Source organism: Bos mutus, chromosome X (genome assembly GCF_027580195.1).
Source record: "Bos mutus isolate GX-2022 chromosome X, NWIPB_WYAK_1.1, whole genome shotgun sequence".
In the NCBI taxonomy this organism is placed as follows: domain Eukaryota; kingdom Metazoa; phylum Chordata; class Mammalia; order Artiodactyla; family Bovidae; genus Bos; species Bos mutus.
The window spans coordinates 95,287,390-95,306,505 of record NC_091646.1 but is presented as its reverse complement, the minus strand read 5'-3'; the positions used below and the strand labels follow the sequence as shown (position 1 = coordinate 95,306,505).

The following is a 19,116-nucleotide window of genomic DNA, read 5'->3' as shown; positions in this document are numbered from 1 at the left end:
AAAAGTAAAAGCTAGTAATTTTACCTCAAAGATACCCCCAGTGTTGTCATTTTTTTCTATCCCTTTATAATCATTGTATATCAATGTTTGTTGTATGCAGACATGCATACACTCTCCCACATTGTGGTGAAAGTCTGAAAAGTCTCATTTTTACTTGATTCTATTCACATGATACTTGTTTAATGTTTCTACTACTAGTCCATTCCCCAAAATAAGGAACAAATGAAACTCAGAGAATAGTCTTAAGAAATTAAATGAGCATAATATATGACTCCTCTTGGATCAACAAATCCTAATTCATATGCCGATAAGTGTTAATGATGGCAGATACTCTTATTATATTAATATAATACTAGGATGATGTGAGAATAGCTGTATCAGTATCACAGGGGTTGACAAATATAATAACCGCTAATGGACTTTAACCAGTCCTGAATTTTAGTCATTGCCTTTATATTCAATTATTTTTTTCCTTGTGCAAAGCAACAGATTATAACTACTAATTATCCTTTTGGTTATCTTTTTGGTTTTTGAACTATATATTAACTTGAATTATTTTTCACATTATAGTCTTTATTCTAGTGTGTTAAACACAGAAATAATTGGAACGGGGAGCCAGTTTTAACTGTATTAAAATGCGAAGAAATCCAGTTGCTATACTGCCCTTGGCTGATGTCATCAACCCCTGTTAGTTTTCTTAAGTTGCTGCTCCATGCTAAAGGAGTATATAATTTATAAAATATGACTATTCATCATTGGGACTACATCCAATTTGAATTAAATATGAGAAAAACATTTCTCCACTTACCTGTATCTATATTATAAATCAAATCCCAGAATAAAGCTGCTTGTAAAAACATCCCACTCATCTTCCAAATTATACTTCTTATATATCTGTTATAAAACACAATGTTAGTAATAGTAGTTCTTTTGGACATTATCAAAGTACCATTTGTCTTCCCTCAATACTTTGATGATTGAGATCTATTCTCTGCCCTGCAAATAGGATGCTAATAAGTGAGCAGTGGTGGTGGTTTGGTCGCTAAGTCGTGTCCGACTCTTGCAACCCCATTGACTGTAGCCCGCCAGGCTCCTCTGTCCATGGGATTCTCCAGGCAAGAATAATGGAGTGGGTTATCACTCCCTTCTTCAAATAAGTGAATAATAAGTGAAAAGAATTAAGGTCCCCACCCTACCCCACCCTTTGTTCTTTCATAAACCTAATAGCCTGTTCCAATGTTTCAAAGCTCTCATTATGTGAAAATTCTTTCAAACAACCACAGTAGACCTATGATGTTTTAGGTTAAGACCATTTTTTTGGCTTTGCTATACAGCTTACAGTATCCTCATTCCCTGACAAGGGATCAAACTTAGGTCAAAACAGTGAAATCACCACTGAACTGCTATGGAATTCCCAAGACCATATGTCTTGTTAGTTTAATTAGCATTTATAGTTTTCATATAAATATGAATATAAATATGAAATCTGTATGCCTCCATTGCTGAAAATTTGTTACAGAAAAGTATTTAAAAAAACACAAAAATTACCTAGAATTCCATCTGATAAACGTATTTATTAGTTGATTTCTTTCTAATATTTTATATGAATATTATAGTATATGCATAATTAAATATTTACAAAATAAATGCATTATAAATGCAAATGTTAAAGTACTTAATATCTGTTAAATATTTGCTATGTACAAAACCTATAAAATATACACTTTTAGTACCTTTTCATATCTAATCATCCTGGCAACCATATTAGTGTCCTCCTTTTACAAAAGAAGACATTGGGCATAAAGACATTAAATTACTTACCCAATTTTCCCTGTTCTTAAATTGTGAAATAGAGCTCAAAACCAGCCAATCTAAACCCAGAGTTAAGACTCTTTTTAACTGACACCTGTACATACCATGTGTGTGTGTTTGTGTATATCATATTCATACAAAGCCCTTGGCATTCAAAGAAAATATAGCTTTAACTGTTTGTAAGAAATCCTACAGATCCATAACATATAATTGCATCAATATTTTGACCATATTTGACAGGTACATATATTCTTGTTGTCAATTTCTTTATCTTTTTAAATCAAAATTTAACTTGCACCTGCTTTAACAATTCAACTATGCAGGGAAGTTTAACATGCAAAGAAGTCCTTCTCGCCTGATATTCCCATCTCTAGAGATGCACTTCTTGAGTGCCTACTTTTAACTCTTTCAGCTGTGTCTAATTTTAATTCTTCCAATGGTTACCTCCGTAAATATAAATAATCTGTATATCCTGCCAATATTTTTGTTTTATCAATCTCAGAAATAGTGTCTTGACATATGGCATAATATTGACAAAATATTTGATGATGTTGCTTACTTACCCCTCTAGATGTATCACCCTCCCACTAAACATCACTATTTTTATCTTTTATTCATTACTGTTCCAAGACTAAAAATGTGTTTTGTAAATATTTCCCTTGTATACCATTAGTAGATACAAAGTGTCTGTTGACTCCCTTTTAAGTTGAGAAAAATTAATAAATTCTAAAGAAATATGTAAAACCTTTCCTTCAAGTGTATCACATTCTAGAGCATGTTACCTTTTGTTCTTATTTGGACTGATTGCTGTCAGTATTGGACACTCTATATTTCTCTTTGGATAGAAACTAATTATATTTCTCTTTCATAGTGTACTCACTTCTTTACTAAAAAAAAACTTCCTTTATGAAACCGTCTAATAAAAAGTATAGGAGAGGTAAATTTGCCAAATTTTTTATTTTTAAGCATGTTTTTTGACTATCCTTACACTTGATTTAAATTTTGCATCATGTATTTTTCTAAGATGAAAGAGTTTTTCCTTATAGGTTGAGATAATTGTTCCACTTGCCTCATAGTATTCAGTTTTTGTGATACTGTAATTTCTACTATAATTCTGCTTTCCCACACCCCTGGACATTTTTAGGATCTTCCATTGTGTTCTGATATTGTTCCAGAATGAATCAAAAAGGATCTTTTATTCACTGACTGGGAGCACAGTGAGTCCTTTAATTATGAGGTTGTTTTTTTTTTTTTTAATAAGCTTTGGAAAATTCACTTAAATTACTTTTCATCATTTTCTCTTCTCCATTTTCTCTGTTCTCATTTTCCAGCCTTTGGTTCTTGGATGCTGTTGACTGGATTCTCTGTGTATCCTATCTCATCACTCATTTTTCAGCTCACTGTTTTTCTCTCTTGATCAACATGCCTTCATTTCTAACTGTTTCCTTTAGGAGATAGGCAAATAGGTAGGTAGATAGATAATTCCATATATATATATATATATATATATGTAAGAATACTTTGTTTTTCATTGGGTATCTATTTCATAGCATCCCATTGTTAAATTGGAGTTACAATATCTTCATAAATGTCTCTGACTTTTACATTCTGACTTTTATGTTCTCATCTATTACCTATATTATTTTTATTTTCGTTGAGATCATTTGGTATGTTTTTTTATCTTGGTCTCGTGTTTCATGTTGAAGGATTTATTATAATGACTTGTGATACTTGTTTATTCATTTATATGTAATAATATGGCAATAGAAAAGTAAATTGTGATTCTGTATATGGACACGTTTGTCAATTGGCCAACTTCATTTTAGGGTAAAAGCAATTTTGCTTTTATGTCCGGTTGCCTGATATCATACACTGACCTTTGGAAGAGTAAGGTTGTCTGAAACTCATTTTGCCCTCCATTTACATAGGTATTTCTGGAAATGGCTTCTCCATGAGTCTATAGGCAGCTTTGTTTCTTTTATTAGCGTCTATGCTGATTCTCATCAATGGTTTCCTTCAACTAGTAGCTTAAAAAAAGGCTTTATTTTAATCTTAATGAGGTTTATCTTAGAGAAAGAGAGTGAATCTGAGTTTCAGATGTCAGTGTGGCCTAGAACCCTTTTATCATGTCATTTAACAATTAAATACTGGGCTTAAATAGTGACACATACAGATTTTATATCAAGCTTGATTTTTCTTATTTGGAAAATGGAGATCAGAATATTTGCCTATAGTGTTCAGTAATAAATGTAGTTATATAGGGGCAACACCTAGTACTGTAACTGGGACTTGTAGGAAGCAGACAGTAAGTATTTGCATCCCTCCTCTAAATTTGAAGTACTATGATTCATAGATGAAAATATATCAAAACTACTCACAAAAGTTTATAATCTGGCAGAGTGTCACACAAGCAAATGCATAATAAGGATGTAATTTGATAGTTGTTTTATTTATCATGTGTGTATAAAATGAGAGGAAAATGGGGGAAAATGAAACAGAAAATGTAATGCTTCATTCACAATGTATATGAAAACCAGATATTCACTTCTGCAGGTGCATTTCAGTTTGTAGGTTTCAATGCCATTTTTAGGTGAAAAGAACTTTTTAGCTAGACTAATTTCAAAGCTTTGGTTTTTACACAGAGGGTACAGAAAATATTTTATTTAAAAAATCTGTAGGTTTATCATTATCATATATTACATAATTATCTATGTTGTACCACATCCTATTTAGAATCTGTCTAAATCATGATTAATAATAGTTTTTTCTGCCAGTTGTGGATTTAAATTCCCTTAGATATAATTTATATAGAAAAGATTAAATGGCTATACCAGCATATAAGCAAACATTTCTGCATCTAACTTGATGACTTTATTTAGCTATAATCATACAGTGACTGTCATAAAAGTGAAAGTATACTTTTAGAAAACCATTCTGTTTCTTTTTTCCTCATTATTCTCATTGAGCCATCTGGGCACTGACATTGATGTGTCATATATTTATTCCCCATCTCTTCCAAAAGCCAAGTTGAAGTAGTTGATGAGGTACATGTAATATCAAGGAGACTTTTTTTTTTAAATGAGGGGGAGGCAATTGGAAGAAAAATAAAATAAATGGTAAGACAATTAAGATAAAGTCCATAATTATGATACACATGTCTGGAGACCTAAGACATATACCTGAAATCAACAACCAACTTGATTCTGAACTTTCTAACACACTTAGGAAGGCCCTGGTCATTTACATGCTTAAATATGTCTACAAACTTTATAAAAGGAATATCTATACTCAAGACAAGCTCAAAATTTTGATGGTTCTACAACCAGCCATGGGCTTCACAAAAAGGATACTATATTTGTAAATGCTTCATAAAAGTTAAGTATAGTTCCATAAATTTATTTACTAAGTGCATGTTATTTAGATTATGATCATTCTTTTTATTTATTTATTTTTGACTGTGCTGGGTCTTTGTTGTGGTGCCTGAGCTTTCTCTACAGCTTTCTCTTGCAGCGAGCAGGAGCTACTCTCTAAGTTGTGGTGCACAGGCTTCTCATTGTCGTGGCCTCTTTTATTAGGGAGCACAGGCTCTAGGGCACATGGGCTTAGTAGTTGCAGCATGCAGACAGAGTTGCTCCATGACATGTACGATCTTAGTTCCCTGACCAGGAATTGAGCCTGCATTCCCTGCATTGCAATGCAGATTCTTATCCACTGGACCACCATGGAAGTCCCATAGGTTATGGTCGTTCTTGAACTCCTTTTTTCATCATCTTCCACAGAGAGCCAATCCATTACCTAGGCTTGCTGATTTTACACAGTAATCTTAAATTTGGCATCCTTTCCTTTATCTACCTCTTTCAAGCTAATCTAATGTACCTTTAAAAAGTTGAACAGTTGAATGGTTCTATGACGACCTACCAGGCCTTTTAGAACTAACACCCAAAAAAGATGTCCTTTTCATTAGAGGGGACTGGAATGCAAAAGTAGGAAGTCAAGAAACACCTGGAATAACAGGCAAATTTGGCCTTGGAGTACAGAATGCAGCAGGGCAAAGGCTAATAGAGTTTTGCCAAGAGAATGAACACACTGGTCACAGCAAACACCCTCTTCCAACAACACAAGAGAAGACTCTATACATGGACATCACCAGATGGCCAACACTGAAATCAGATTGATTGTATTCTTTGCAGTTAAAGATGGAGAAGGTCTATACAGTAAGCAAAAACAAGATCCGGAGCTGACTATGGCTCAGATCATGAACTCCTTATTGCCAAATTCAGACTTAAATTGAAGAAAGTAGGGAAAACCACTAGACCATTCAGGTATGACCTATATCAAATCCTTTATGATTATACAGTGGAAGTGAGAAATAGATTTAAGGGACTGGATCTGATAGATAGAGTGCCTGATGAACTATGGACAGAGGTTCATGACATTTTAGAGGAGACAGGGATCAAGACCATCCCCAAGATAAAGAAATGTAAAAAATCAAAATGGCTGGCTGAGGAGGCCTTACAAATAGCTATGAAAGGAATAGAAGCAAAAAGCAAGGGAGAAAAGGAAAGATATACCCATTTGAATGCAGATTTCAAAGAATAACAAGGAGAGATAAGAAAGCCTTCCTCAGTCATCAGTGCAAAGAGAGGAAAACAACAGAATGGGAAAGACTAGAGGTCTCTTCAAGAAAATTAGAGATACCAAGGGAACATTTCATGCAAAGATGGGCTCAATAAAGGACAGAAATGGTATGGACCTAACAGAAGCAGAAGATATTAATAAGAGGTGACAAGAATACACAGAAGAACTGTACAAAACAGATCTTCATGACCCAGATAATCACGATGGTGTGATCACTCACCTAGAGCCAGACATCCTGGAATGTGAAGTCAAGTGGGCCTTAGGAAGCATCACTACGAACAAAGCTAGTGGAGCTGATGGAGTTCCAGTTGAGCTATTTCAAATCCTAAAAGATGATGCTGTGAAAGTGCTGCACTCAATATGTCAGCAAATTTGGAAAAGTCAGCAGTGGCCACAGGACCGGAAAAGGTCAGTTTTCATGCCAATCCCAAAGAAAGGCAATGCCAAAGAATGCTCAAACTACCGCACAATTGCACTCATCTCACATGCTAGGAAAGTAATGCTCAAAATTCTCCAATCCAGGCTTCAGCAGTACATGAACCATGAACTTCCTGATGTTCAAGCTGGTTTTAGAAAAGGCAGAGGAACCAGAGACCAAATTGCCAACATCTGCTGGATCATCAAAAAAGCAAGAGAGTTCCAGAAAGAGCATCTATTTCTGCTTTATTGACTATGCCAAAGCCTTTGACTATGTGGATCACAATAAACTGTGGAAAATTCTTCAAGAGATGGGAATACCAGACCACCTGACCTGCCTCTTGAGAAACCTCTATGCAGGTCAGGAAGCAACAGTTAGAACTGGACATGGAACAACAGACTGGTTCCGAATAGGAAAAGGATTATGTCACTGCTGTATATTGTCACTGTGCTTATGTAACTTTTATGCAGAGTATATAATGAGAAACGCTGGGCTGGAAGAAGAATAAGTGGGATTGCTGGGAGAAATATCAATAGCTTCAGATATGCAGATGACACCACTCTTATGGCAGAAAGCAAAGAAGAACTAAAGAGCTTCTTGATGAAAGTGAAAGAGGAGAGTGAAAAAGTTGGCTTAAAGCTCCACATTCAGAAAACTAAAATCATGGCATCGGTCCCATCACTTCATGGGAAATAGATGGGGAAACAGTGGAAACTTTATTTTGGGGGGCTCCAAAATCACTGCAGATGGTGTTTGTGGCCATGAAATTAAAAGATGCTTACTCCTTGGAAGGAAAGGTATGACCAACCTAGACAGCATATTAAAAAGCAGAGACATTACTTTGCCAGCAAAGATCCATCGAGTCAAGGCTATGGTTTTTCCAGTAGTCATGTATGGATGTGAGAGTTGGACTATAAAGAAAGCTGAGTGCTGAAGAATTGATGCTTTTGAACTATGGTGTTGGAGAATACTCTTGAGAGTCCCTTGGACTGCAAGGAGATCCCACCAGTCTATCCTAAAGGAGATCAGTCCTGGGTGTTCATTGGAAGGACCGATGTTCAAGCTGAAACTCCAGTACTTTGGTCACCTGATGCGAAGAGCTGACTCATTTGAAAAAATGCTGATGCTGGGAACGATTGAGGGCAGGAGGAGAAGGGCATGACAGAGGATGAGATGGTTGGATGGCATCACCAATTCAATGGACATGAGTTTGCGTAAACTCCAGGAGTTGGTGATGGACAGGGAGGCCTGGTGTGCTGCAGTTCATGGGGTTGCAAAGAATCAGACACAACTGTGCAACTGAACTGAAATGATCACCTTTAACCTGGCCTGCTACAATCTATTCCTAAAAGGATTCTCTGCAGTCCATCCTTTATATGAGACTAGCAATAATGTTTTTAATGTAAATTTGGTCATGTTACTCTTTGGCTTGCTGCTGCTGCTGCTAAGTCACTTCAGTCATGTCCGGCTCTGTGCAACCCCATAGATGGCAGCCCACCAGGCTCCCCCATCCCTGGGATTCTCCAGGCAAGAATACTGGAGTGAGTTGCCATTTCTTTCTCCAACACATGGAAGTGAAAAGTGAAAGCGAAGTCATTCAGTCATGTCCGACTCTTTGCAACCCCATGGACTGTAGCCTACCAGGCTCCTCTGTCCATGGGATTTTCCAGGCAAGAGTACTGGAGTGGGGTGCCATTGCCTTCTCCAACTCTTTGGCTTAAAATATTCTAGTAGCTTCCCATCACCATTGTGATATAGACCGAATATCTCAACATAGCCCACATGGCCTTTCATGGCTGGCTCTTAACCACATCTTGTATCACTAACACCTTTGCTCTCTAAGCTTCAACACCACTGGCCTTTGATAGATTATTTAAAATCGTCAGAAGTCCTCATACTAGAGGGCTTGGATGCCTTCTTTCATCCCATGCAAATCCTACCTAACTCACTCTCATCCTCCATATCCTACCTAACATATCACTTCCTCTGACCCTTCAGACTGTATCACACTCTCTATTACATGCCCTTATATCACTTCATAGCACATACATAGTTTGTTTTCACATTTATTTTATTATGACATAATTAATGTCTGCCATGTCATATAAAATGAAAGATCCAGGAGTTCAGGAATAGTGTGTTTTTTTGTTTTTTTTTCTAATTATCCCCCAAACCTAAAACAAAGTCTGAAACATTATAAATTTTATTTGAACGTATGGCTTTATCTAGTAATGAATTTGTGAATATCTACAAAAATCCTAAATCACAGGCATCCTAACACAGAGTTTGAAAAACACCCAGAAAAAGATGTCAAGGTCAAATATTCTCTTTTCAGTTAAATTTAAGTACATGAGTTTTTTATAATAGTCATGAAAATGTCCTTTTGCAGTAGTTGAGATTAGTGATATTATATCTGAATAAAATTCTCCCATTCCTGCTAGTTCTGAGTTGTAATTTTCCCTAAAAATCAATTTTGAGAATATTTCAATTGATTTTAAAAGTCCTCCATTTACTTTACTCTATGCTGCACCCTAAGCTCGCCTATTCAAAAGAGATTCTTCAAAGATTCTGGGGAAGTTAAGCCATAGTTTAATGCTGAGAGAAGCTATTGCCATTTCTGTTGCCAACTGTGTGTATCCTAAGGGAAAATGACAGGTGATAGTTTGTGCAAAGAATAACTGTGATATGATGTATAGTGCTAACTATGCTAAAAGTCAGAGGAAAAGCAAAGATAAAAGTCTCCAAGGTTTACCACCTACAGCTGTGGGAAGGTAAGGCAGAAAGATTCAGCCAGGAAAGAAACATTGAGCCCATTTTTCATTCGGAGATCTCATTACTTACATAAACAGTGAAAGCAAAAGTTACCAGAGAGGCAGATCTCCATGCCCCTTATGCTGAGTGATGCCAAAACAAAAGGGACCAGAAGACTGCACCATGCATGGGAGGACACCAGTTGCTGACAGTCAGTTTGTTTCATGCTGCAGTTAAGCAGTTTTCTAGCCTGTAACTCTATGCTGGAGGGGGCTACGCAGAGTCAATGGGAAACTGTCTGCTGACAGCCTCTCAGCGAAGATAGAGAGGCAAATGAGAAATGTTCTTGTCGCAGTTTTTCCTGAAACTCCATGCTTTCATGTTATGGGAGGATCACAGAACTTTCTGGCAACACTTATAGCCACTGCAGTTAAACTTTGCATATGTGTGGCCTGTGCGGTTATGCAAGATTGCCAGGGTGCCATGGCTTAGTCATTCCCTAAAAACTGGGAAATAAAGTTTCCAAATCCATAGATTCTTTAACTGTTTTACTGTGGTTTAAGCTGGTTTTAGAAAAGGCAGAGGAACCAGAGATCAAATTGCCAACATCCGCTGGATCATGGAAAAAGCAAGAGAGTTCCAGAAAAACATCTATTTCTGCTTTATTGACTATGCCAAAGCCTTTGACTCTGTGGATCCCAATAAACTGTGGACAATTCTTCAAGAGATGGGAATACCAGACCACCTGACCTGCCTCTTGAGAAATTTGTATGCAGGTCAGGAAGCAACAGTTAGAACTGGACATGGAACAACAGACTGGTTCCAAATAGGAAAAGGAGTTCGTCAAGGCTGTATATTGTCACCCTGCTTATTTAACTTCTATGCAGAGTACATCATGAGAAACGTTGGACTGGAAGAAACACAAGCTGGAATCAAGACTGCATGGAGAAATATCAATAATCTCAGATATGCAGATGACACCACCCTTATGACAGAAAGTGAAGAGGAACTAAAAAGCCTCTTGATGAAAGTGAAAGTGGAGAGTGAAAAAGTTGGCTTAAAGCTCAACATTCAGAAAATGAAGATCATGGCATCCGGTCCCACCACTTCATGGGAAATAGATGGGGAAACAGTGGAAACAGTGTCAGACTTTATTTTGGGGGGCTCCAAAATCACTGCAGATGGTGACTGCAGCCATGAAATTAAAAGACGCTTACTCCTTGGAAGGAAAGTTATGACCAACCTAGATAGCATATTCAAAAGCAGAGACATTCCTTTGCCAACAAAGGTCCATCTAGTCAAGGCTATGGTTTTTCCTGTGGTCATGTATGGATGTGAGAGTTGGACTGTGAAGAAGGCTGAGCACCAAAGAATTGATGCTTTTGAACTGTGGTGTTGGAGAAGACTCTTGAGAGTTGCTTGGACTGCAAGGAGATCCAACCAGTCCATTCTGAAGGAGATCAGCCCTGGGATTTCTTTGGAAGGAATGATGCTAAAGCTGAAACTCCAGTACTTTGGCCACCTCATGCGAAGAGTTGACTCATTGGAAAAGACTCTGATGCTGGGAGGGATTGCGGGCAGGAGGAGAAGGGGACGACAGAGGATGAGATGGCTGGATGGCATCACTGACTCGATGGACGTGAGTCTCAGTGAACTCCGGGAGTTGGTGATGGACAGGGAGGCCTGGCGTGCTGTGATTCATGGGGTCGCAAAGAGTCAGACACGACTGAGTGACTGATCTGATCTGATCTGATCTGAAACTAGAAAGTTGAAGATTAAAGGAGATACATGTTTTCTTTATTCTTTCCTTTAATTTTGTCTTTCAAATAAAAGTCATGGTACTTATATGCTGTTATTTTGTTTTTGTTTTTGTTTTTAACTTTATTTTATTTTTAAACTTTACAAAATTGTATTAGTTTTGCCAAATATCAAAATGAACCCACCACAGGTATACATTATGCTGTTATTTTGATTTGAGATTTGAATTTTATTTTCAACCACAGTTTGAAGTATTTTTTTTTTTTGAATTTGTCTTTCTCATTTTTTCCTCCATGTAATCAAAAGTCATTGATGTAACTAAGAATGTGCCTAACCAGTAGCCCAGAATGTCCTATAAAATTCACATAAAAAATGCATGCATACATGATTTCCAATGGCTAACTCTTAGAAAATCAAATACTCGGTAGATAATATATGCATTTGGAAGTTAACTTTAGGTTTTACAGACTGGATCAATATGTTTTGACTGACAGCAATAACTAGATTATAGGCTTTCTAAAATCTTCAACAATCTTTAATTTTACTGTAGAAGTAAGTATTTTGCAGGGTACGTGTACTTGGTATATGATCTTCACTGAATAGATGCTTGTTGTCTTTTTTTATTACAGTAGTTTTTTCTTATCTTTTGTTAAATAGAAACCAAATTACTATCACTCTGAAATTTACCAGTCGCTTCCTCCATCCTGCTGAAGCTTCACTGCTATTAATTTCAAGACCTAAGAATGGAATAGGAGGTACTACGATGACTTTTGCTCTCAAGGGTGAAGTCCTCAATTTTAAAGCCATCGTAAGTAAATTTTACCTCATTTATGATATATTTTTTGCTTTTCTTCTCAAGCCATGGAGTGTTCCAAGTACAGCAGTTCTTCCAAGTTTTATCTCCTGGCGGCTCTTGTTCTTTGAGATCATGTGCATATGCAGACACAGATGTGTACTTACTTAACATTTGCAGTTTTTGGTTTCTGTATCTCTGATATTTTTGCTTTGATACTCTTTCTTTGGAAATAAATCTCAATTTTATAATAGAAGTTGAAAGGACTTGTACTTTTAAAATTTTGGTTTTGTTTATTAATTTTGTATGTAATGTTTAAACATTACTTTCAATTTACAGTTATTACAAAATGTTGATTATATTCCCTTTTTTGTGCAATGCATCCCTGGACCTATCTTACACCCAAGAGTTTGTACCTCCCACCCCTACATTGCCCCTCCCCACTCTCATCACTGGTAACCCTTAATTTGTTCTCTGTATCTGTGAGGCTGTTTCCTTTTTTTATTATATTCACTAATTTGTTGCATTTTTTAGATCTCACATATAAGTGATATCATGCAGTATTTGTCTCTTTCTGACTTATTTCACTTAGCATAATGCCCATAAAGCTTTACCATAATACATCCTGCCGCTGCTAAGTTGCTTCAGTTGTGTCCAACTCTTTAAAACCATATGGACCGTAGCCTGCCAGGTCCTCTTTCCATGGGATTCTCTAGACAAGAATATTGGAGCGGTTGCCATGCCCTCCTCCAGGGGATCTTCCCTACCCAAGGATCAAACCTGCATCTTTTGTATCTTCTGCACTGGCAATTGGGTTCATTACCACTAGCACCACCTGCAAAGCCCAAGTACATCCATGTTGCTGCAAATGGCAAAAAAAAAATATATATATATATGTGTGTGTACATATATATATATATATATATATATGTATATATATGGCTTCACAAGTGGTGCTAGTAATAAAGAATCTACCTGCCAATGCAGGAGACACAAGAGACATGGGTTCGATCTCTGAGTTGGGAAAATTCTCTGAGAAGGAAGTGGCCAGCCAGGGAAAATTCTCTGGAGAAGGAAGTGGCCAGTCACTCCAGTATTTTTGCTTGGAAAATCCCATGGACAGAGGAACCTGGTGTGCTACAGTCCATGGAGTCGCAAAGACTTGGACACGACTAGGCAACTGAGCACACGTACACTGACGCACATATAAATAAATAAATATAATATATATGTATTATATACACACACACATATACACACACACAGACATACACCCCACATCTTCATTATCCATTCATCTGTTGATGGACACTTAGGTTGCTTCCATATCTTGGCAATTGTAAATAATGCTGCTATGAATGTTGGGGTGCATGTATTTATTCAAATTAGTATCTTTATTTTCTTTGGATATATACCCAGAGTGGAATAGCTGGATCATATGGTAGTTCTATTTTTGGTCTTTTGAGAAACCTCCATACTGCTTTCCACAGTGACTGTGGTGATTTACCTTCCCACTAACCGTAAAAGGGCTCCTTTACTCCACATCCTCGCCAGCATTTGTTACTTGTATTCTTTTTGATAATGGCCATTCTGACAGATGCTAGATATCTCATTGTGGTTTTGATATGTGTTTCTCTTATGATTAGCATCTTCTCATGTGCCTGTTGGCCATCTGCATTTTGAAAAGACTTGCATTGAGTACTGTTTTAAGGTTGTCTTTTTAGGATTATATTTGTGCTTTATATCAAGGAGTCATTCACTATGTATATAGCAATTTATATGGCCTTCTGCCATGGAGACTTGTGATTTAAGTTAAAGCACTCCCTGGGTCTATGTCTGTTTTTTGTTTGAATTAAGATTTGGTGATTTACCTAGCAAAGAAAATGTTTCTGTTTCTGATAGGAAGATTTATAAATTTATCTTTAGGGTGCTCTGGAGCAAATCCATTACAAAGGTAATGCTAAGACTGGCATTTAGTGAGAGGTGATGATGTTCCAGTCAGAGTTCTGAAGTGTTACTACCTCAAAGGATGGGGGAGAAGGATTTTTAAATCTCTGTAAAATAGGTGTGATATTGTTATGATTGACTTTGTGTAGCCATTAGTTTGTCTACGTATTATTTTCTACCTTGGCTGTATGGCAAAGAAGTAAATTTATGTTGCCGGATTTTCATATGGATTATGAAAAATCATAGGCATGCAGTAGCTTGAGTGGGAGTTAAAGAGAATGACTCTAGAAGGCCACTTTGTGTGAGGAGAGCATTAAGACGCTCACCTGGACAGAATGGCTTATTCAATAAGGACACGTGGAACAGAAAGCACGTGTTTGATTGTCACTGAGATACTATTGTGATCTTCTGATTTCCTCCTGAATTCTTACATTTCCCAACCCTCTCACACAAATTTTCTGAAAAAAACATTGCTTTGCCACGTGTGTTTAAGAGACGTGGATGGATGGTGTTAGCCTCTCATTATCATGTCTCTGGGGCAGAAAAGCTGACACTTGGGCCTTATGTGATCTCTGTTTACTTCTCCATTTGGCCACTCATGGTCTTAGACATCAGGAAATAATTGGATAATAATGGAGAAATAAGGTAAGATCCTGATTAGTCTAGAAGTGTGGAATTCCTAAAATCTTTTCTTTCATGGAAGTCTTGAGTAATTTGAGTTTAAGTTTTATATTTGTGCTTTTATTACAGTAAAAATATATCAGTACAGCCATTACATTAGAAACGCAGGCATGCCACAGTCACACATGTTCCAACACAGGTATCACAGATATTCTTGCACTCACACACCAGTGTGCCCGTATACACACACACCTGCCTCTTCTTTATGTCATGTGTATTCAGTGTGTGTGTGTGTGTGTGTGTGTGTGTATGATGGATTAATTTGCAAATGTAAAATCATGTTCAGTCATGAACAAAAGTAATTTTAAGAAAGTAAATTTAGGAGACAGTATTGTGACAAATCATTCAGTTGTTAGCATAGTACTATGGATCAGTGATGAGGTAAAATCTATTTTTATTTTTTCCCACTCAGATTTTGGCAGTATAATGTTTATATAAATTAATATCTCTGAAATGTTTAAATGGAGAGGTTTTTAGATACTTTAAGCCTATATTTTATAGTTGAGGATATTCTTTTTTGTTATTATCATATAGTATGTTTTATTTCTTTTTTACCTTAGGCAACTATAAAATGCAAATCCCCATGTTATAAATGGAAAGAAGTTACTGTGAAAGTTAAAAATCCCTTCCAAGCTTCTGGGGACTTCAAGTAAGTTATTGTTTTGGTGTAAATTCATTGCAATTAGCCATATCCAGTCTTAAGAGAAGTTATGTAGTTTTCTTAAATGTGAACTGTTTTGAGGAGAAATTTTGCATATTTATATTACTATAAATGTATAAGCATCAGCAGATAAAATAGAACAAATAATGAAGGTAAATCAGTTTTCCTTGAAATGCTGTTTCATCTCTACAAAGCTAATGCTGATTGTGTCAATTTTATTAATTTTGCCAATAAGCTTTATCCTTATTGAAATGTATAGTTCTTTCAGTTTCTTAAAATTTATAAGTAATAGACTTTTAAACTTATAATTTCTTCCTATCTGTTAATTTCCAAAAGTGAAATGTTGATTCAAGAAGAAAATTTATCTTCACCTAAAGCATCATGATTAATTAAAACTGCACAGCAAATGTTCATTTGAACATCTTTAGATTTAACAACAACAATAACAACAAAATACATTTGGAACAAAAAGACAATAAAATGCTTAAGTTTTATTCAAGGTCCCAAATAGAAAATATCTTTCTATATATTTACATGTTAAGGGAGAAGATGGATAATTGTACCTTACTATTGTTTAGCTGCTAACTTGTGTCCCACTCTTCTGCGACCCCATAGACTGTAGCCAGCCAGGCTCCCCTGACCATGGGATTTCCCAGGCAAGAATACTGGAGTGGGTTGCCATTTCCTTCACCAGGGAATCTTCCTGTCCCAGGGATTAAATCAGTGTTCCATGCATTGGCAGGTGGATTCTTTATCACTGAGCTATCTGGAAAGCCCTTAATGATACCTTGTGCTGCACTTAGTCGCTCAGTCATGTCCGACTCTTTGCGACCCCATGGACTATAGCCTGCCAGGTTTCTCTGTCCATGGGGATTGTCCAGGCAAGAATACTGAAGTGGGTTGCCATGCCCTCCTCCATACCTTACATACTGCTTGAATTATGAACTCTGTTTCTACCAACTTTAAAAGTCAAATTCTTACAACAATACTTGTGTTGCTTGGAAATTGTATGTATGCTTATTATATTAGTATTTGATAATTTTCAGTTTTTAAATTACTATATGTCTAGGCTTTTGGCAATTTCTTATTAACAATATCATTTATTGTTGACAAAACAAAAATTCTTTTGTTAAAACAGTTATTGGTGAATTTATGGTTCCCATATTCAGTGAGAGAGAATTTTATTTACTGTAATTTTATTAAAATGTTATATCAGAATGTAAGGAACAAAAAAATATCAGAATGTATGGCATTAATCCAGTATTAAAATATACCCTTAAATGAACCAAATGACTGACTGCAGTTCTTCAGAGAAAATCAAGATCAAATATGTTAACTCTTATTCTGGTGGTAAAATTGAAAGAAAATCTCAAAGTTCCTGGCATTGGTAGAATATTATAATTGTGTGTTTGTCCAAAAATAACAGTATATCATTGTTATTTTATGGTTTGCATGCATGCATGCGTGCTAAGTCACTTCAGTCATGTCCTACTCTTTGGGACCCTATGGACTGTAGCCTGCCAGGCTCCTCTGTCCATGTGATTCTCTAGGCAGAACTACTAGAGTGGGTAGCCATGCCCTCCTCCAGGGAATTTTCCTGTCCCAGGAATCAAACCTGTGGCTCCTACATTGAAGGCAGAATGTTTACCACTGAGCCATCAGGGAAGCCAATTTTATGATTTATTTCAGATGTAATTAAAACTGTTACTTCTTGTGAGGAATACATGGTTTGGTAGAGGACAAGATTATTTGTTGGAGACTTTTGACTCCTTCATCTCTTATGTGAATGTGGCCCTCAAACTTAGGTAATAGGCATATAATCATGAAAATTTAAGGCCACTCATAAAATATGTAAAATCAATATTTTATGGTAAACATACATTATTTTCAAAGATAAAATGCAATAAAAGAGAATGAGAGGAAATTTAATGCCAAATAATTCACATAGACTATTTTAATGTTATAAACAATAAAACAAGTGACCAAGTTTTTCATATTACTTACAAAAATGATCAGAACTTTATTATGAATAATCTCATATTAAATGTATTTTCAAATAAAATTTAAAATTTCAGAAAATTTTCCAAAAAATTGTATGCAGCACAGTGACCAGATTTGATCCTACTTTATCAAAATTTAACAACACTTTTAACAAGAAAGGTGACCTAGTCTAAATTTAAACGTTTATTTTTTTATTGAGATATGCTTGATATACAATATTATATATTCAGAAATGCAATATAGTGATTCACAATTTTTAAAGGTAATGCTCCATTCATAGTTATTATAAAATATTGGCTCTATTATCTGTGCTGTAAAACATATAGCTTACTTATACATGGTAGTTTACATTTCTTAATCCCCTATCTGGTGTAGATTTAACAGAGATAAAATTAGCTCTCACACCTCTGTGTACCAGATCTGAAATTCCTCTTTGGCAGAATAGAAGTATTTCATGCTGCTACTGCTACTGCTAAGTCACTTCAGTCGTGTCAGACTCTGTGTGACCCCATAGATGGCAGCCCACCAGGCTCCCCCGTCCCTGGGATTCTCCAGGCAAGAACACTGGAGCGGGTTGCCATTTCCTTTTCCGATGCATGAAAGTAAAAAGTGAAAGTGAAGTCGCTCAGTCGTGTCCGACTCTTAGTGACCCCATGGACTGCAGCCTACCAGGCTCCTCCATCCATGGGATTTTCCAGGCAAGAGTACAGGAGTGGGGTGCCATTGCCTTCTCCGTGCTGTATAATGCTTTTTTTACATGTTGTAAAGTTTGGTTTACTAGTATTTGGTTGAAGAATTTGCATTTATAACCACAGGATTTACTTTCTTTTCTTGTGATGTATTTATCTGTTTTTTATATCACCAGTAATAGCTTTAGAGAAAGATTTGGGAAGTGGTCCTTTCCATTATATTTTTGGGGAGAGTTTGTGAAGGATTGGTATTAATTCTTTTAACGTTTGCTAGAATTCACAACTGAAGCCATCTGTCTCTGAGCTTTGCTTTGTGGGAACTTCAGTTTATTACTAATTCCGTCTCTTTACTTGTTATGGCTTATTCAGATTTTCTGTTTCTTTTTGAATCGGTTTGGTCGTTTGTGCCACTCTAGAAATTTGTATATTTCTTCTAAATTATCTAAGTCGTTGGCATGGAATTTTACATAGTATTCCCTTATAATCCTTGTTTTTTCTTTTTTTTCTGCAAAAGCAGTTGTGATGGCCCTTCTTCCATCCCTTAGTTCAGTTAATTTGATTTTTCTCTCCTTTATTCTTAATCAGTGTAGGTAAATATTTGTTAATTTTCTTGATATTTTCAAAGACCCTTCTCCTAGTTTCTTTGATATTTTCTATTATTTTTCTTTATTTAAAAACATTTGTGGTATAATTGATATGGAAAAAAATGTACATTTAAAGTATATAATTTGATGAGTTTGGATGTATGCATGTACCGTGATGCTACCACAGCAATTAAAGCAATAAGCATACTCATCACTTCCAAAAGTTTCCTTGTATTCCTTTTTTCTTTTCTATGTTAAGAATTCTTAACATGAGAATTACATTCTTAACAAATGTTTTAGATAGAGCATAATACCACGTTGTTAGGTCTTCCCTGGTGGCTCAGCAGTAAAGAATCCACCTGCCAGTGTAGGAGATACAGGTT

General features: G+C 36.1%; 1 protein-coding gene across 3 annotated transcripts in view; it reads left to right on the top strand.

Moving 5' to 3' along the window:
• Positions 1–19,116, top strand: part of CFAP47 (cilia and flagella associated protein 47) — a 502,187-nt gene that overhangs the window by 237,499 nt on the left and 245,572 nt on the right. For all 3 annotated transcript variants that reach the window (XM_070365964.1, XM_070365963.1, XM_070365962.1), the window contains 2 exons: positions 12,035–12,185; positions 15,359–15,447. In XM_070365964.1, the coding sequence (XP_070222065.1) occupies positions 12,035–12,185; positions 15,359–15,447 (240 nt within the window). The remainder of the gene's footprint in view (positions 1–12,034; positions 12,186–15,358; positions 15,448–19,116) is intronic.